At 41.9% G+C, this 21359-nt stretch overlaps 1 protein-coding gene across 1 annotated transcript in view; it reads right to left on the reverse strand.

Moving 5' to 3' along the window:
• KLHL32 (kelch like family member 32) overlaps positions 1 to 21359 on the reverse strand; it is a 221017-nt gene that overhangs the window by 106005 nt on the left and 93653 nt on the right. The window contains 1 exon segment of the mRNA XM_059889874.1: positions 19421 to 19528. Within this exon segment, the coding sequence (XP_059745857.1) occupies positions 19421 to 19528 (108 nt within the window).

A 21359-nucleotide genomic window follows, 5' to 3' on the forward strand; every position in this document is an offset into this window, starting at 1 on the left:
TGGCAAGAGTGAAAACAAAGGAAGAAACAGATTTGAAGGAAACAGCAAAAGTCCCATTTTGGAGATATGTTCAATGTGTGGCTTACTGGATGGCTATGGGTCGTCCAAACAGAGATATCAAGTAGTCAGAAATATATGAGTCTAGTTAGCAAACTGTAAGTCCCAGACCAAATTTTTCTTTCACATACTTTTTGTATGGCCTGTGAGCTAAGAAAAAAAAACGGTTTAAGACAAAAATTTTACTTGCATTTTTAAAATTTTATTTTATTCATTAATAAACTTAATCTTTTAGAGCACTCTTAGGTCCACAACAAATTGAGCAGAAAGCAGAGTACCACATACTTCCTAACCCTGCATATGCATAAGCTCCACCATTACAAACAGTTCCCACCAGGATGGTACATTTGTTACAATCAATGAACCCATACTAACACAGTATTAGCACCCAAGCTCCATAGTTCATATTAGGGTTCACTCTTGGTTTGGGGTTTAGATGAACATCCAGAGTGAGTACAGAGTATTTTCACTGCCCTAAAAATCCTCTGTGCTCTGCCTTACTCATCCGTACCTCCCCCAAACCCCTGACAACCACTAATCTTTTTATTATCTCCATCAGTTCAGTTCAGTTGGTAAGTTGTGTCCGACTTTTGCGACCCCATGACTGCAGCACGCCAGGTTTCCTTGTCCATTACCAACTTCCGGAGCTTGCGCAGACTAACATTCATTGATTGAGTCAGTGATGTCAGCCGACTGTTTCATGCTCTGTCGTCCCCTTCTCCTCCCGCCCTCAATCTTTCCCAGCATCAAGGTCTTTTCAAATGAGTCAGTTCTTTACATCAGGTGGCCAAAGTATTGGAGTTGCAGTATCAGTCCTTCCAATAAATATTCAGGACTGATTTCCTTTAGGATGGACTGATCAGATCTGCTCACAGTCCAAGGGACTCTCAAGAGTCTTCTCCAGCACCACAGTTCAAAAGCATCAATTCTTCGACATTCAGCTTTCTTTATAGTCCGACTCTCACATCCATACGTGACTACTGTAAAAACCATAGCTTTGACTAGAACAGACCTTTGTTGTCAAAGTAATGTTTCTGCTTTTTAATATGCTGTCTAGGTTGGTCATAGCTTTTCTTCCAAGGAGCAAGCATCTTTTAATTTCATGGCTGCAGTCACCATCTGCAGTGACTTTGGAGCCCCCCAAAATAAAGCCTGTCACTGTTTCCACTGTTTCCCCATCTATTTGCCATGAAGTGATGGGACCGGATGCCATGATCTTAGTTTTCTGAATGTTGAGTTTTAAGCCAACTTTTTCATTCTCCTCTTGCACTTTAATCAAGAGGCTCTTTAGTTTTTCTTCGCTTTCTGCCATAAGTGTGGTATCATCTGCATATCTGAGGTTACTGATATTTCTCCCAGCAATCTTGATTCCAGTTTATGCCTCATCTAGCCCAGCATTTCTAGTACTTTGCATACAAGTTAAATAAGCAGGGTGACAATATACAGCTTTAATTACTCCTTTCCCAATTTGGAACCAGTCTGTTGTTCCATGTCCAGTTCTAACTGTTGCTTCTTGACCTGCATACAGATTTCTCAGGAGGCAGGTATTATCTTCATAGCTTTGCCTTTTCTAGGATGCCATATAGTTGGAATCCCAAAGTATGTAGCCTTTTCAGATTGGCTTCTTTCACTCAGCAGTAAGCACTTAAATTTTTTCCAGGTCTTTTCATAGTTTGATAGGTCATTTCTTTTTAGTGCTGAATAATATTCCATTGTCTAGATATACCGCAGCTATCCATTTGTCTATTGAAGGGTGTCCTGGTTGCTTCCAACTTTTAGAAATTATGAATAAAACTGCTATAAACACCTGTATGTGTGTTTCTGTGTGAATGTTAAGTTTTCAATTCCTTTGGGAAATACCAAGCAGTGTGACTGCTGGATTGCATGATTAAGAATATGTTTAGTTTTGTAAGCTGTATCTTCTGTGAACATTGTCCCCCAATCTGTGGCTTGTATGCTCATTCTCTTGATAAAACTTCTGCAGAGCAGGTTGTAATTTGAATGAAATACAGCTTATCAAATTATTTTTTTCATGAGTCATGCCTCTGGCATTGTATCTAAAAAGTCACTGCCATATCCAAAATCATCTAAGTCATCTAAGTATTCTCCTGTCACCGTCTAGAAGCTTTATAGTTTTACATTTTACATTTAGGTCTGTGATCCATTTTGAGTTGATTTTTATTTGGGCATAAGGTCTGGCTAGACTCATTTTCTTGAATGTGAACGTGAGCTGTTTCAGCACCATTTGTGAAAAGACTATCTTTGCTCCACTGCATTGTCTTGCTCCTCTGTCAAAGATCCGTTGTCTATATCTATCTGGGTCTACTTCTGGTTTCTGTATTCTGTTCCACTGATCTATTCATCTATTATTTCCAGCCAATACCACAGTGTCTTGATTTTGCTTTATAGTAATTTGAATTCAGATAATGTCAGTCCTCCAGTTGTTTTTCCTCAATGTTCTATTGGCTCTGGGTTCTTTGTCTCTCTCCATTGAACTTTTAGGAACAGTTTGTCAGTATCAACAAAACAACTAACTGGGATTATGATTAGGATTGCAAGGGAGAATGACATATTAACAGTGTCGCATCTTCCTATCCATAATCATGGAAGCTCTTTCCATTTATTTAGTCCTTTGATTCCTTCTATCAGAATTTTGTAATTTTCTCACACAGATCTTGTTCATATTTTGACAGATTTCTTCCTAAGCATTTTATTTTAGGGTGCTAATGCCTAAGAATGCTTTTAATTTTTTAAAATAGGTTGGAAAATGTGAAAAGATGAATAATATGCTGATATATTAAAAAATATCCAGCTGAGCTATATCAAATCCTAAAATATGATGCTGTTGAAGTGCTACACTCAATATGCCAGCAAATATGGAAAACTTGGGAGTGGCCGTAGGACTGGAAAAGGTCAGTTTTCATTCCAATCCCCAAGAAGGGTAATGCCAAAGAATGTTCAAACTACTGCACGATAGAATTCATTTCACATGCTAGCAAAGGTGTGCTCAAAATTCTCCAAGCCAGGCTTCAACAGTACATGAACCGAGAACTTCCAAATGTTCAAGTTGGATTTAGAAAAGTCAGAGGAACCAGAGATCAAATTGCCAACATCCGTTTAACTTATTTAAGTAGTCACTCAGTCATGTCCAACTCAAGCGACCCCATGGACTGTAGCCTACCAGGCTCCTCCATTCATGGGATTTTCCAGGCAACAGTACTGGAGTGGGGTGCCATGTCCTCTTCCAGGAGACTTTCCCTACCTGAGGATCGAACCTGGGTCTCCTGCATTGCAGGCAGATGCTTTACCATCTGAGCCACCAGGGAAGCCCGTTGGATCACAGAAAAAGCAGGAGATATCCAGAAAAACATCTACTGCTTCATTAACTACGTGAAAACCTTGACTGTATGGATCACAACAAACTGTTGAAAATTCTTAAAGAGATGGGAATACCAGACCACCTTTCCTGCCTCCTGAAAAACCTGTATGCAGGTCAAGAAGCAACAGTTAGAACCGGACATGGAACAACATACTGGTTCAAAATTGGGAAAGGAATATATCAAGGCCGTATATTGTCACCCTGCTTATTTAACTTACATGCAGAGTACATCATGCGAAATGCCAGGCTGGGTAAAGCACAAGCTGGAATCAAGATTCCCGGGAGAAGTATTAATAACCTCAGATATGCAGATGACACCACACTTATGGCAGAAAGTGAAGAGGATCTAAAGAGCCTCTTGATGAAAGTGAAAGAGGAGAGTGAAAAAGTTGGCTTAAAACTCAACATTCAAAAAAAAAAAGATCATGGCATCTGGTCCCATCACTTCATGTCAAACAGATGGGGAAACACTGTTTCCCCATGGGAACTGACAGACTTTATTTTCTTGGGCTCTAAAATCACTGCAAATGGTGACTGCAGCCATGAAATTAAAAGATGCTTGCTCCTTGGAAGAAAAGCTATGACAAACCTAGACAGCATATTAAAAAGCAGAGACACTGCCAACAAAGGTCCATCTAGTCAAAGCTATGGTCTTTCCAGTAGTAATGCATGGATGTGAAAGTTGGACTATAAAGAAGGTTGAACGCCGAAGAATTGATGCTTTTGACTTGTGATGTTGGAGAAGACTCCTGACAGCCCCTTGGATTTCAAGGGGCAGTCCATCCTAAAGGAAATTGGGCCTGAGTACTCATTTTAAGGACTGATGCTGAAGCTCTAATACTTTGACCACCTGATGCAAAGGGCTGACTCATTGGAAAAGAGCCTCATGCTGGGCAAGATTGAATGCAGGAGGAGAAGGGGATGACAGAGGACAAGATGGTTGGATGGCATCACTGACCCAATGAACATGTGTTTGAGCGAGCTCCAGGAGATGGTGATGGACAGGGAAGGCTGGCGTGCTGCAGTCCATGGGGTCACAAAGAGTCACAAAGACACGACTGAGTGACTGAATAACAAATGTAAAAAAAATATGAAATTCAAATTTCAGCATCCATAAATAAAGTTTTGTTGGAACATAGCCATGTCATCTATTTACTTATCTGTCTCTGGCTGTTTTCATTCCATAACAGCAGAGTTGAGTAGTTGCAACAGAGCTGGATATGGCCTGCAAAGGCTGGATTATTTATTATTTGAACCCTTAAATAAAAAGCTTGCTGATCTCTAGTCTGGAGTACAGGTGGGGACTAGCAGTCAAGAGCATAATGTTGTACCAAATAACATGGGTCTAGATGATGGTATTGAGGAAGCTGTTTAGATATAAACAGGAGGGTTTTGACACACGAGGAACTCAGAGCCTACAGAAGGAGGTGCAAGCAAAGACACCTGAAAAGGAACGATGGGGAGGAGAGCTGGGGGGAATAAGAATAAGAACCCACAGAGTGTGGTGTATTCACAAAACGGCTTCAATGGAGAGGCAGGCTGACTGTGTTGAATGCAGCTGAGTGGACACGATGCAATCAGTCCAGCAATATCTGTGACTATCAGATCAGTTTCAGCGGGATGCTGAAGATGGCAACTTCCAGACCTGATGAATGGAACAGGGAGTAAAACATGAGGAAGAGTAAGTTTATGCAACTCTTTTCGTAAGTTCCGCTGTGAAGGAAAGCAGAAGAATAAATGGTAGTTGAAGAAGAAGAGAAAAACAAGAAAGGGATTTTTGAAAGACGAACAATAAAGCATGTTTTTACACTGGTGGGAATACACCAGTGGAGGAGAAACTGATGACAGAAGAGGCAGACATGAGGATTCAGGATTGATGTCTGAGAGGATAAGAGGAAGGAGGATCCAGAGCTTAAGTGGAGAGATTAGCCTCTCACAAAGCAAGGATGTCTCCTCCAGCATAAAAGACAGGGATACACAGAATAAGTGCACAGAACCTGGGAAGTTTGGGGATTCGATGGTGAAAAGATATATTTCCTGTATGCATGTTTCTCAATGGAAGAGGAGTTTCCCTTGTGCTATGTGTACCAGGGCAGGATAGTGAGAGGGCGACAGGGTTTGAAAAGAGGAGAAGAAAAGAAAAACCTAGCAGGAAGAGGAGGAAAGCAAATTTAGCAAGGAAACAAATTAGCACTGCCAGGCTAGGTGAGCATCCAACTGAAATTTGGGAATCTGAATTTGAAGTGAAAATGCTAACTTTTTTCAGCAACAGTCAGCGGAGTTGATACTTGTAGTGGAATTCAGTCAACAATTCTCTAAAGCTGCCACAGGCTGGAATCATGCTTGAGTCCCTCTAGGTCAGTGGCTATATTCTTTGGGTTGTGCCAAACTGTTTCTACCCTGATACCCATATGATAACATAAGGATGCATGGTTGTAATCAATTTTTCAAGAGCTGCATTTATTCAAATACCATATGTCAAACGGCTACCTTTTCTCCCTGCAAAGTAAACTGCAAGCAGTACTTGATAAAGTACTCCAGCTCAATAATTCATTCTCCTGTCTGAACCAGTGTAACTTCTGGAACACTGAGCATTCTCAGATACTTCACCATGCTCCATACACTAACAACTGAGGCCCCATTTCCAATAAATGCAATGGTGTGTTGATCTGTCATTTCACTGTCAGCCCACTTTGAGAAAGCATTCATGGCATTACTTCCATCAATACAACCCTAATGTCTTGTGAGTCTTGAACACATAGTAGGTGCTCATGAACCATTTGCTTTATTAATGGATCTCAATTTGAGGATAAACTATAAATGGTTTTTTATAAAGGATACAAACAAAATAAAGTATTCACAAATTAACTTAGAACGTTCAATACCTTTGAATTAACCCTTCATTTGAAATGTTTAGACTTCCCTGGTGGCTCAGATGGTAAAGCGTCTGCCTACAATGCAGGAGACCTGGGTTCGATCCCTGGGTCAGGAAGATCCTCTGGAGAAGGAAATGCCAATCCACGCCAGTACTCTTGTCTGGAAAATCCCATGGACGGAGGAGCCTGGTGGGCTACAGTCCATGGGGTCGCAAAGAGTTGGACACGACTGAGATGTTTGCATGATTATTCCATTCAAATGGAATATCAACTTGCAATATAAGTCTTCTCAAAAGCTTTGTTTGGCTAGTTAGGTTTTTGTCTTGAAATTAACCACGAAGCCCACATATGTTTGCTATCAGGTTGTTTTCTTTTAAAAAATCTTACATTCAGAATTATGAAACTCCCATCTATTACTAACTCAATAGAAATACTAAATGCTTCCAGCAGAGGGCTCAAGAATTCTTTTTTAAGACAAGAAGTTTATAAAATTCACTGTCCAATAGCAGCTGTTGCAAAACTTCAGAAGGCACTCTCACAAAAAACACGTTCTTCTTGATCAAGTGATTCCAGGTCTACAAATTTATTTTAAATAATCCAAACCTATTTAAAAAAACCTGTATTACAATAAAGCAGCATATACTATGAATTTATAGATAAATGTACTTTTATCTAATTCCAGAAAAGACATTAAATTATAATCACAAAAAAATCTATATTACTCAGGAGATGGGGAAAGGCCAGGGGAAAAGAACAGAAAAATAACATACAGTATGTTAGTGAGAATTTGAGTGAATATGGCTTTTCACTTTCATTCTTTATGTTTGTATAAACATCTTTTTCACTTTCAAAAGATGAAAAATAGTAATTTATCTTTACAAAATTTGCACACTTCTTAATTTTAGTTCTGAAAATAGGGGTGGAAAAAGTTTAGGAAGCAAGTAGAATGGCTTATTTGTGGAACAACCTGGGATTCTGGAGACACTCCATTTTTGGAGGCAGAACTAACAGGATGTAGCACCACTTTATTCATGCCTAAATAACCCTAAAGTACCCCCTGGGATTCCAGAAATTTTCAGATAGGGCTCCTAAATATTTTCATTCACTTTTCTTATTTACATATACTCATTTTCAGCAGGATCTGAGGCATCAGTACAAGCATTTAAAGATTAGAAACGTCATTCGAGCCAGGAGAAAAGAGGAAACAATGCGATGTTTAGAGGAGAGATACGTGTGTATATATGTATATGTATCTTCATAACTATTAATAATGGCCTGCAAATACAGCTCTAAGCCTCCTAGCATTAAAATCAAAAAAGAAAATGTAGCCTAATACAAGATAAAAAGATGAAAATACTGAAATGAACTCTAGATTCTCCAGGCCCTGAGAACTAATGGAAAATTTCCTTCAGACATTATGACTATCATTGAATGACCTATCTGGTGATACTTTTAATACCAACATAAATGTATTTTGTAAACTTTGCATAAAAAGTAAAAGTTAATAGAGATTCTTCAAAACTCAGATGTAGTTTTCTGATTTTCTCCCTTGATATCTTGATTTAGACATAAGATTTAGAGTAGATGAGCAGTGGTTCTTAAAGCAGGCAGTACAACCTTATAGGTAGCAATTTGGAAATGCATACAGATAGTTTTAGTTGCTCCAGGAAGGGGAATACTATTGGCCTTTATTGGACAGCAGCCAGGCAAACCACAGGACAGCCACCAAATGCAAAGATGGATACGTGTCTGCATGCAAGCTCAGTCGTGTCCGACTCTTTGCAACCCTATGGACTGAAGCTCATCGAGGCTCCTCTGTCCATGGGATCCTTCAGGCAAGAACACTGGAATGGGTTGCCATCTTCTTCTCCAGGGAATCTTCCTAACCCAAGGATTGAATTATTTACCACTGAGCCACTTGGGAAGACAGACATGTAAATAGGTGAAAAACTTGTTTATAAAACCCTAAGCCCAGAATTGAACTCTATTTTACATATAGACAAATTTCTATTTGTTTTGCGTCAAGATATACTGAATTTTCCAGGAATGCTACCACAATAAAAACCAAGAGAAGACTACTGTTTTGTTTTCTAAGGAATTTTACAGAAAGTTGTTCAGTACTTCAGAAAATCATGTTGCCTAGGGCATGCCCTTGTGGTATGTCTGTTTCCAGCAAAACATCCTTTTGTGTCACTCCGCATCTCTATGCAGCATGAGGATTCTACCTGTAGCTGTATACAGGCAACTGTTTCATTATGTCTTGTGAAGAGTTTTGCTCCAGCCTCTACATACTGAACTGCACATTATTTTCAATATACTTTATTTCCTTCTGTTTGTTATTTATATATGGTTAAGATATTCTTGGCTTCCCTGGTGGCTCAGATGGTAAACAATCTGCCTGCAATGCAGAAGACCCAGGTTCAATCCCTGGGTCAGGAAGATCCCTGGAGAAGAAAATGGCAACCCATTCCAGTATTCTTGCCTAGAGAGTTCCATGGATGGGCCATAGGCTACAGTCCATGGGGTCGCAAAGAATCAGACATGACTGAGTGCCTAACACACACACAAGATATTCTTACTAGTGTTTAGAGTAATTTGTGTGGGTAAGTTATATTATTAGGAATTTCATTTCAGGATAGTAAAGGTGGCCTTGTATATTAAGGGTTGATAGATGTGGTTGAGAACCACCAAGCCAGACTGGCAGGCTGCGTATCTTCTGAGAATTCGTTGTATGTATAATTCCTCCCAGTCAACTTTTAGTGAGAGCTTTCTAGCAAACAGGCTGAGGCTGGAATGTAATTATTCTCTTTTGCTGAATAAGGGGAAAAGTTCATGTCCTTTAAAAAGCTATCAATAGGCTGACATCTTCTTATGATAACTAAAGAGCTAATCAAGAATCTCCACTAAATATACTGGCAAGCTCCCTCCACTCAGATGATTTCATGAGACACCTAAAGGAAGGGTCACAATTTCCTTAGGGAATGATTCGGAATATAGCCAACCTTCAGAAATTCCAACGATCAAGAAAGAACACAACTGTAATGATGTCTGCTTAGAAATACTCTGAACAGGAGTTGCTACTCATCTGCCATAGCAAAGGAAAAACTCAGATGGACATGATGAAATGAAAAATGTCTAGCAATGGGACTTTCTGCCAAAACCGAGAGAAACAAGTGCACAGAACTGTAAAATCCACCCTGAGTTAGCTTAATGGGGCTGATCTACTCTTTTGAGTTACTGAATATTATTTTTTTCTACTTTGGAGGACATCAAATAGAAAAGAAAGGATTGTTTATTGCTCCACTTGTGACAATAAAGCCATTATCAAGAGCACACAGGAAACATTTCTCTTTCTATTCACCATCCTGGCAATAAGGTGGCGCTGGGAGGTAGAGTGTGGGAGGGAGAGAGGAGGACCCAAGGAACAAATCCAGCTCATTTAAATAAAGTTTTGTATAATGAAGACAAGGTTAAAACAGAGAGGGGTCACACGCATCCTTGTCATCTAATATTATCTCAGATATCCAGAGACCCTCTGAGTGTCATCAGTGTGCATGTTCTGTATGCATGAGCTCAAGTCCCTTAGGCCACAATGGGTCCTGCAGCACAGAACTTATGCCAAGAAAGATTATAAATGCTGTGAGCATACTGTTCAAACACATTTTGTTTTCAATAAGTGTCTGAGTTTCACAGTGTGCCAAAGGAAAATGTCTGTGTCTAAAATGTGACTATCACTCAAGCAAAATGCTACACGAACACAATGGAGTCCGTCTCCATTTTTGATGTGTGGTGACAGCTCTCAAGCCCCACCACTCCCTCTTCCCTGCTTGCTCCACACCTGGGGGAAAATACAGGAAAAGTCTGAGGTCTCTCTCCCTTGATGCTGGTGGAAAGTTCAAACCACACAAGCCTCTGGCTACATGGAGAATCCTCCAGCCCCACCTCCTAAGCACAATAAACACCAACGCTGATCAATCACCCCTACTTGCCCTCTGAAGACATATTTGGACCTACTGGAACCCACGCTTTTAGCCCCAAAAGCCTCACTATGTGAATGAGAAACGCTTTCCTATCCGCTTGGTCCATGTGTGCTGTTATCAGTCTCAACACTGCAACAAACGCTGAGTGGGTGACGGGCCATTCTGTTTCTGCAGAGTGACTATCAGACAACTCAGAAATCCTAAATTTACAAATTGTTAAGAAAAAGCCAGGAAATAACTTTTTTTTAAAAATGAAAATCATCAGTTTTATTACCAAATTGGAAAGCTGACCTCAGAAGTGTGGCCACAGTTAGACTTCCTCTCTCTGCAACATTTTAGACATTGCTATGCTGAGCAGATGGCTCTGTAATGCCTGCAGTACAAACCACAGCCTGAGTCTTCTCTGAGCAGACACACACAGGGATTTCATGAGGGATAAAGGGATATGAGTCAATACATGAGTCTGAGTAAACTCCGGGGGTTGGTGATGGATAGGGAGGCCTGGCGTGCTGCAGTCCATGGGGTCGCAAAGAGTCAGACACAACTGAGAGACTGTACTGAACTGAAAGGGATAACAGGCCGGCACAGGCAAACTGTCAGTTAAAACTGACCCTGCTCTACAGGCAGGGGCGCTCCCACAGACCTTCACCTTGAATTGCTGTCGACCATGAGGAACAGACAGGCTTTGGGTCCAGTGACACTGTTCTTGGGTCCTCAGCTGAGAAAAGTAAGCTTCTGGGGTCAGGCAGGACCGGAACTTTTAAAATCTCACTTCTCAGTTTTTCACAATACATGTTTAGGTCCCCAACCTGTCCTTATAGTTTTGACTACCTAACCACATCAAGGATTTATCGTTTTACTTGACATCCTGAGAAGCCATAAAAATTTCATTTGGCATATGGTCCCTGTCTGTCAAGTTGGTTGACACTTTCTAGGAAGCCACACATGGAAACCTGTAACATCCTCACCCCAAAACATTAAGCAGACACATCTGCTCATTTGTTTCAATAATCCACTGATTTAAAAAAAGAGAGAAAATCTCTCTAAAGGCAATAATATAGAGTTTCAAAAGATCCAAGAACGTGAAAACTCACTGATGGAATTCAAACTTATCCCCTTCATTTCACTCTTCTCAAACTTTTCTATGTCAACAGTCCACTTATGGACTCTGGCACAACTCCGACAAGAATTAAGGTAAGAAGAAAATAATCACTTTCTGCACAATTCAAAATATCCTTCCTTAGACTGTGGATTGTAGACTCTGTGCTCTGGAGCCTAGGGCACAGGGTGCATACCCTGGGGGCCTCTTACTTGCCAGGCTTCTGTAGGTACTGCCAGGTGAAGAAAGAATTTTGCAGCTAAAGTATTTAAACCACTGAATGGTCCTAATGCTACTCCCAAGAGAAGCATTTAAAAAATATTTCTCCCAGATTTTTTCCATGTGCTAATAACATTTAGTTCCACCAGGTTATGTTTATAATAAGTAAATCTGATGGGGACTTTTTCTCATATAAAGTGACACATCTTTTCCTGAAGGAATGGTTTATGAGAAGGCAGTTCCAATTAAGATTCCTGTCACTCTGCTGCCAGGCCTGACGCTCAGGTCTCCAGAGAAAAGTATTCCACTGCAGAGAATAAATACACTTTCAATGATCATCAAAATAAGGCTACAGTGTCTGCCTTATCAGGGCTATAAAAAAGTCACATGAACACATTAAATAAACAAATGAGAATCAGGAAGAAAACCTTGACTATACAAGAGCAAGAAAATTAAGGAGCTATGTCTTCTAGTTTTCAATTCCTGATTACATGAGCACAGTTATAGCTAAAAAAAAAGTATTTCTCACTTCACAGAATGTCACACTTCCCTAGATTTCCAAAGCGTTCAAAATATTAATACTAATAGTTATACAAAATGTCCTTGTTGAGATTCTACTAAAGCATTCTCTGCACCAGGGAATGGTAATCAGGATGTGTGTCCCCAGAGATAGGTTCTTCCATGATGCTGAGGAACCAGAGGCTGGAGCTACTGGATATGAAAAGAAAAGCAAGAAAACAACAGATATCAAAGAGTCCTTTTCATCTGCCCAGATACGGTGTGCCTGGTTCATGGCTGGCAAAGTTAGCAGTACCTAGAGGGGTACTCTGGGAAATTCAAAGGGGACTACAAACCTATCATTGAGTGCACAGTTTCTCTCTTTACTGGGTTTCTGGAAATGCTCCATCAGGCAGCAAAGGACAGAACACATGGAAGGGAGAGTTCTCAGGAAAGTTAAGAGGAAGCCAACGAGCTTGAACCCCTTGCTCTACTATATGGAAGGCATTTAGTCCCTGACGACTGAGCGACTTCACTTTCACTTTTCACTTTCATGCATTGGAGAAGGAAATGGCAACCCACTCCAGGGTTCTTGCCTGGAGAATCCCAGGGACCGGGGAGCCTGGTGAGATGCCGTCTATGGGGTCGCACAGAGTCGGACACGACTGAAGCGACAGCAGCAGCAGCAGCTCAGCTGGTAAAGAATCTGTCTGCAATGCAGGAGACCTGGGTTTGATCCCTGGGTTGGGAAGATCCCTTGGAGAAGGGAATAGCTCCAGTATTCTGGCCTGGAGAATTCCATGGATCCTATAGTCCATGGGGTCACAGAGTTGGACACGACTGAGCAACTTTCACTTTATCACATTATCGGCATATAGTCTTTCGTCCTTAACATCATGGCAGCCAGAGTATTAATACAGCAAACTTTATTGTAGTTCTCAGTCCTATTTGCTTTCATTTTGGGCCCTTACCTACTTAAATTCCAAGAGGCATAATCAAAGACCTTTAGGACTACATGTTCTTCTGCTTGTTGAGCTGGTGGCTCAGACAGCAAAGAATCTGCCTGCAATGCACAAGACCTGGGTCTGATCCCTGGGTTAGGAAGATCCCCTGGAGAAAGGAATAGCTACCCACTCAAGTATTCTTGCCTGGAAAACTTCATGGACAGAGGAACCTGGTGGACTATAGTCCATGGGGTCACAAAAAGTCGGACACAACTGAGTTACTAACACTTTCAGTTTTTTTTCATTTACACTTGCTGAGCAGTGCTCATATCTTTATGAAAGGGTCTTGATGTTAGGTGCTCCTCACTGACTGGCTGGGTTTTCTGAGGCATCATCTGAGGCAAGTAACATCTCCATTAGAATCCTTCTTTAAAAAAATTTTTTTGAAGTGTAGTTGGTTTAAAATCTTGTGTTAGTTTCTGCTGTATAGCAAAGTGAATTAGTTATACATATAAATATAACCACTCTTTTTCAGATTCTTTTCCCATATATGTCATTACAAAGTACTCAGTAGAGTTCTCAGTGGGGACTTGCTGGTTATCTATTTTATATATAGTAGTGTGCATATGTCAATACCAATCTCTTTTTTTAAAAAAAGTTTTATTTAATTTTAAATGGTGGAAAGCTGCTTTATAATTTTATGTTGGTTTCTGTAGTACAACAGTCAGTATTACAGAACAACTGTACTGTGAATCCAGTTATAATTATATATATATATATATATATATATATATATATATATATATCCCATCACTCCTGAGCTTCCTTCCCTCCTCCCATCCCTAGACAGTTTTTTTCCCCTTCTTTTTCAGGTCTCTTCTATCAGGACTGGACTGAAATAGGAATGGACTCCTGGCCAGAGTTGGAAAGCAAGGAGATTGAGGGACAGCAGGGGAACAGGATTCCCTTTGCTCACCGGTAAGTAAAAGGTGGCATTTCCTCAGGTTCACTTTATCTTTTTCTTCCTCTGGCAGATCTTGCCAGTGACAATTTTGCATCATACCCTTTGCTTTTAACCTAGCTCCTGGAGCCAGCCCAGAACAGGACTTGCAGTCTGGCTCCTCTGCTCTCCATGGCCAGTTCCGCTGTGTACAGCTGTGCAGGGTCACTCACGAGCACTGCCACGCATGCGGGGCTCTGCTCAGGTGATGACCCAAGCAGGGTGTTCCCACAGGAAGGGCACGCCTCTAACTAGCGTGAAGCCAGAGTGCATGTGTGCCTTGATAAGAAAAGCGCATGCATTTTCAGAGGATGTATTAGCATTAGGAGGACAATTTGATTTTTCTTTAAAATTTCCTGGATGATATCTGTGACCAATTTTAAGAAGGCTATGCTTTAGAACAGTGTGTAGGAGGAACACACACACACACACACCTTGTTACACAGTGGTACTCATTCATCACACCCACTCTATACTTTCAATTTTCTTCCCAAGGCAGTAACGATTTTCAGGCACTTAAAATACTTAACATTTTATACTATGCTTACTACAACAGACTGAAGGTATAATCAACTATCAGGAATAGCTTAGGTAGATAATTTAAATGTTAACCCAAGATTTTTACAAATCTACATACATATCATGGCTGAAGACCATCTTTCAGCAAATGTCCACAATAGTAAATAACAAGAAACTGAAGAACCATGCTTTTATTCATATTTTTATTCTAAACTCTTTGCTTAATGTTCATTTCATTTCTAGAGTAAGACAAAGCTTTTTTGCATTTTCCAAGTATACTACAATTCCATTTTTTGCCGTCATCTATGTTTATATTTCAAAGAGAAAACAGATTTATCATAAAGTCATTTTGGTGTTTAAGAAACCAAACTGCCATGAATGTTGTTCAAGAAAGACTGTACCAAACTTCCACTCTGCAGCAAAGAATAATCACACACAAAGTACAAATGCAGCAACTCAGAGCCCTCATGAACTCAGCACTGGAAAAGCACCCAGGTCGGGAGAACCATCAAAAAGAGTTCACTTTCTATTTTTTTTCCTTTTTTAAGATTTTATTAATACATTAATATTGGATGTTATATCACTATAAGGGTTTTGTTATCACAATGCCATTCAGTACATGTGAGGGCTTACTGTGTGCCAGGCACCAGGCAAAACAACTTACCCAGGTTACAGCCTTAAACGTTCACAGCAGCCCTAGGAAGCAGGTAGGATTTATGATCCTCACTTTTGAAAAGTTCCAAGGTGATACATGTGAGCCCCCAGATACAGCTCCAGACAACCAGAAGATATTTTTAGAAAAGGTCTACTTGTGGGACAAACCCCAACTACTTCCCCAAGATCAGAATGTCCATCACATTCTCCACTTGGCCCCAGTCCTAGGATCCAAACCTGGCCCCCATCTTGAGAAAACAGAAAACTTCCCCCACAGACCCTCCAAGGTCTCCCCTTAAGGCTGCTCCCAAGAAGGCCACAACACCCAAGGGCCCCTCACCTGGACGGCTAGTCCATCTCCTCTCTTGGGGTTTCGAGGCCGAGGCTGTTTATTTCTCTTCATCCTGTCCTGGCACTTGGTGCAGCACTGTATACAAGATGGCTTAATAAGGCAGCCAAGGCCCCTGGGGCCTGAACACCTGAGCAGAGTACCAGCAGGATTGGCTTGCTAGTTGCCAGTGTCTCACCATGGTGACTTGCACCCAGGCTGTTCTATTCTAGGCTGCTGCTGCTGCTAAGTCGAGTCAGTCGTGTCTGACTCTGTGCGACCCCATAGACGGCAGCCCACCAGGCTTCCCCGTCCCTGGGATTCTCCAGGCAAGAACACTGGAGTGGGCTGCCATTTCCTTCTCCAATGCACAAAAGTGAAAAGTGAAAGTGAAGTCGCTCAGTCGTATCCGACTCCTAGCGACCCCATGGACTGCAGCCTAACAGGCTTCGCAGCCCATGGGATTTTCCAGGCAAGAACACTGGAGTGGGGTGCCATTGCCTTCTCCCCTATTCTAGGCTAGTAGTGCCTAAAAACAGTTTCTCATGCTCCACTCCAACTCTGGGCCAGACTATTTCTGAGCTTACTTTTGAGTTATTAAGGCCCATCACTCCAATAGTGGGCTTCCCAGGTGGCTCAGTGGTAAAGGTCTGCCTGCTAAGGCAGGAGATGCAGGTTCACTCCCTGGGTTGGGAAGATCCCCTGGAGAAGGAAATGGAGGCCCACTCCTGTATTCTTGCCTGGAAAATCACATGGACAGAGAAGCCAGGTGGGTGACAATAAGAGGGTTGCAAAAGAATCAGACACAACTGAGCGACTGAACAGCAAACTTAATCTTGGAGGTGACATTGATTATAACCAACCTTATGTGAAGATACTGAGGTTCAGAGTCGTGCCAACTGAGATATTCAACTGATGCACAAGGGCATCCCTCTTTCCTCTAAAGGAACCTGCTGCTGCTAAGTCACTTCAGTCGTGTCCGACTCTGTGCTACTCCATAGACGGCAGACCACCAGGCTCCCCGTCCCTGGGATTCTCCAGGCAAGAACACTGGAGTGGGTTGCCATTTCCTTCTCCAATGCATGAAAGTGAAAAGTGAAAGCGAAGTCGCTCAGTCGTGTCCGACTCCTAGCGACCCCATGGACTGCAGCCTACCAGGTTCCTCCGTACATGGGATTTTTCAGGCAAGAGTACTGGAGTGGGTTGCCACTGCCTTCTCCCAAGAGTTCGCTTTCTAAAACGTCCAAATACTTCCCCATCTCCTTAATCAAGGTATAACAAATATGACTTAATTTTTTCTTAATGACATAGAGCATTAAGAAAGGGCTAAGAATAAATGAAAAGGATTCAAAATTAAGAGGACTGGGTTTGACTCACTGGGTCAAACCTGGGAGATTGATCTTAGTCATTTACTGCACCTTCCAGGGCTTGTCGTCTTTACAACAGGATCACTAAATTCCTCAGAGCTGTCTAGAGTATTAGGCTACACAGCACACATGAAATGCCCAGGGCAGTGCCCTTGTTCCTGAAGAGGGTGCTCCACGAAATGCCAGCCCACTTCCTGTCCCTTCAGTGCACAGTCTGAAAAGATGAGTTATTGCTGTATATGCTGCAAGACTGTCACCTCTGTGTGACATGTTGTGGGATGCAACATCAAGAATGGGTCACTGGGCAGAATAAATGCAACTCTGTCTCCCCCCTAGAACTTTGTTCTAAGTGCACACACACACATTTGTTCTTCTGCAAACTTCTTCCCTATTCCCTAGCAGTCTCCTTACCCTTCAAAGGGCTTCCCTTGTAGCTCAGCTGGTAAAGAATCTGCCTTCGTTCTCTGTGAAGGTTTGCACTGAGGAACCAAGTTAACCACATCCTCTCCTTTGTCCCCACTGTGTCTCATATTCTGCTATTATGCTTCCCACCACAGTAGGACATGGAATCATGTATATGACTCTCCCCCACCAGGATGTGAGCCTGCCAAAAGCAGCAGCCCTTATTTTAGCACAGAAGACACTGAACATAAGTTGGATGAAATGAAATTAAATAACAAAACACTATAAAAGAAGATAAATAACTACTCGGTATCTGGTCTGACGTAGTTGCTGCTGCTGCTGCTAAGTCACTTCAGTCGTGTTCGACTCTGTGTGACCCCAAAGACGGCAGCCCACCAGGCTCCCTTGTCCCTGGGATTCTCCAGGCAAAAACACTGGACTGGGTTGCCATTTCCTTCTCCAATGCATGAAAGTGAAAAGTGAAAGTGAAGTCTCTCAGTCGTGTCAGACTCTTAGCGACCCCATGGACTGCAGCCTACCAGGCTCCTCTGTCCATGGGGTTTTCCAGACAAGAGTACTGGAGTGGGGTGCCATTGCCTTCTCCACTGACATAGTTGAGTAGCTCTCAAATGAAAGTAGGGGGTGACGAGGGTGGGCAAAATGGGTGAAGGGGGGGGTCAAAGGTACAAACTTTTATAAGATATAAAAGTTTTAAGATAAATAAGTCCTGGGTTGTAATGTACAACATGGCAACTATAGTTAACAATACTGTACTGTATACCTAAAACATGCTATGAAAGGAGATTTTAAAAATCCTTATCACACAAAAAAATCTGTCAACTTTGTGTGGTGACAGACATTAATTAAAACTTATTACAGTAATTGTTTTGATGTAAATCATTCTGTTGTACATAATGAAAATCATTCTGTTGTATACCTACAACTAATACAATGTCAGTTACATCTCAACTGGGACTTCCCTGGCAGTCCAGTGGTTAGAACTTCACCTTCCAATGCAGGGAGTGCAGGTTCGATTCCTGATCTGGAAGCTAAGACCCCACATGCCTCGTAGCCAAAAAACCAGAACATAAGTAACAGAAGCAATACTGCAACAGATTCAACAAAGACTTTTTAAATGCTCCATATCAAAAATAAATCTTAAAAATATTACATCTCAATTTAAACATAATTCTATAAGGATGGGTTTCGTGTGTTCTAATAGTTGTTTCACTAACATGCAATGAGGTAAGAAAGATGAAGCTTCAGATCTCTGTTCATACTGTTCATACGCAGTTTTGTTTTGATTTTCTCTGACAGTCATACACTAACATATGTTAGTTGTCACTATTACTTTCATTTAAAAAGCAAGAAATAAAATGAATGTGCTCTGGAGATTCCTGTAGGTCCTCTAATGATTTTAGTGCTGAACAAACTTTGGCTTTTAAACCATCACATTCTAATCTGAGGCCCTGACCCTGAAATAAATGCAGAGGATAGGGTGCCAAGATGTTAGACATAGCTCTTTAAAGCTTTAATTTGGTCTTTTGGACTTCCCTGGTGGCTCAGAGGTTAAAGCATCTGCCCGCAATGCAGGAGACCTGGGTTCAATCCCTGGGTCAGAAAGATCCCCTGGAGAAGGAAATGGCAACGAACCCCAGTATTCTTGCCTGGAGAATCCCATGGACGGAGGAGCCTGGTGGGCTACAGTCCACCGGGTTGCAAAGAGCTGGATACGACTGAGTCACTTCACTTTCACTTTTGGTCAATAAAGCCATGATTGAGTCACTGAGCTTCAGTGAACTGATAACAACGAAAATTCGAGTTATCTTGCAAACTCTCCCATACCATAATCCCTTAAGATATTTAAAAATCGTATAAGCAAGCCACTGAGCTAAGATTAAAATACCATGTTTCCTGGGTCATATTTAAAATCAAAGTGTTCTACTTACCTTTCTATTATTTTAGTTATTAAGTGGAGGCAAAACTTTTTTTCAACATTGACATGAATAACAAGAAAAATACCTAGACCTCATTCCTCAAGGATAATCTCCTCTGGTCATGTAAAGTTAAGCCTCTCGGATGACATCTGGTACCATACCTGTCCTGTGTATGCAAACTCCAGAGCCTGCTTTAAGCCAAGACTGGTCACACCGTGTAAATTCACCTCGTCAGCACCACTTTCCACCATACAAAGACTGAACATGGCCTGAGGTAGGAGAGAAAGGAAGACAGTTACGGGACTTAAAAAGCAAGGGAACACAATGAAGTCCTAGAGAAATTAAGAAAGAAACAAGTTAAAGATTGATTTTGGTTTCTGAAATGCTTCCACAAGGCTTCCTTCACACAAGCCACTGCAAATCACTCTGGTGTCCGGTTACAGTAACACACAAAGGGCCCTGCGTGCCTCATACACAGAGGAGCATTGAATCCCGCAGCTGTTCTCTGGGGGTGACTTGGGTTCAGGTTCTCTCCCTGAACTCACTGTCTCCATCCTGGGGTCCCAGAGCTAACCTGAAATGGGGAGCATTCCCAAACTTTCTTGCCAACAGGACACGGAAAGCAGTGCCTTGTTCCCAGACTTCTCCGCCTTTCTTCCCTGCCTCATTTCAGTGAGGCATCTCTTTCCTCACACCTGACATACATCACACTCTATTCCAGTGGTTCTCAAAGTGTGGCCCCTGGGTCAGCGACATTAGCATCTCCTGGGAACTCCGTAGAGTATAAATTTAATGGGGCTCTAACCTAGACCTTGGAGAAGGAAATGGCAACACACTCCAGTGTTCTTGCCTGGAGAATCCCAGGGACAGGGGAGCTGCCATCTGGTGGGCTGCCGTCTATGGGGTCGCACAGAGTCAGACACGACCAAAGCGACTTAGCAGCAGCCGCAGCAGCAGCAACCTAGACCTTGGAGAAGGAAATGGCAAACCACTCCAGTGTTCTTGCCTAGAGAATCCCATGGACAGAGTGGCCTGGTGGGCTGCTGTCCATAGGGTCTCACAGAGTCGGACACGACTGAAGCAACTTAGCATGCATGGATGCACTGGAGAAGGAAATGGCAACCCATTCCAGTATTCTTTCCTGGAGAATCCCAGGGACAGAGGAGCCTGGTGGGCTGCCGTCTACGGGGCTGCACAGAGTCAGGCACGACTGAAGCAACTTAGCAGCAGCAGCAGCAGCAACCTAGACCTGGAAGAGGAAATGGCAACCCACTCCAGGATTTTTGCCTGGGAAATCCCATGGACAGGGGAGCCTGGCGGGCTACCAGTAACCTGGGTTGTAATAGGCTATCCAAGTGATTCTGAAGCTTACCAGAATCTGAGAACCACTGTCTTAAGATATTCAGTGAAAATCAATCTGCCCCCAAACCAGTTCTCCAAATGGCCAACGGATTGAAAATCAGTTTGTCAAATGAAAACTTTGAAATTAAAAAAAAAATGCAGGAATTTCCCAGCAGTCCAGTGGCTAGGACTCTGTACTTTCACTGTCAAGGGCACGGGTTCAATCCCTGGCCAAGGAACTAAGATCCAATAAGCCATGTGGTACAACCAACAATAAATAAATAAAATTTTAAAAAATGAAAACCACTAATTTGTACACTTATAACAAGTTCAACTTAACAGGTAATAAAGATAATATTCTATTTTGGACCACTGATGATGAAATACACTATTTAGAAAACTGTACATCTATGTAGTGAAGAATTAACCTTATCCAAAGGACCTCTCCAGGCCTAAGAATATCCTGCCTGAAAGGAGTATCTCTGTTCTCTGGGGCTATGACCACTGACAGTATAACAACATGATTTATGATGGGAGCTTTGGTTCATACTGCATCAGCTGTGACCTCCAGAGGAGCAAGGGACCAAAGCTAGTTGTCTGACCTCCAGGAGAGGCTAGAGATGAAAGGTCAGCCACACAGGATGACTGTGAGTAAACACCAATAAAAGCTCTGGACACCGAAAACCTGAGAGAGCTTCCCGGGTTGGCAGTCCCCCGTGCATACTGTCACAGAGTCTGGGCAAAAGCAGGTAAGGCTAG

Source organism: Bos taurus, chromosome 9 (assembly GCF_002263795.3).
Source record: "Bos taurus isolate L1 Dominette 01449 registration number 42190680 breed Hereford chromosome 9, ARS-UCD2.0, whole genome shotgun sequence".
Lineage (NCBI taxonomy): Eukaryota > Metazoa > Chordata > Mammalia > Artiodactyla > Bovidae > Bos > Bos taurus.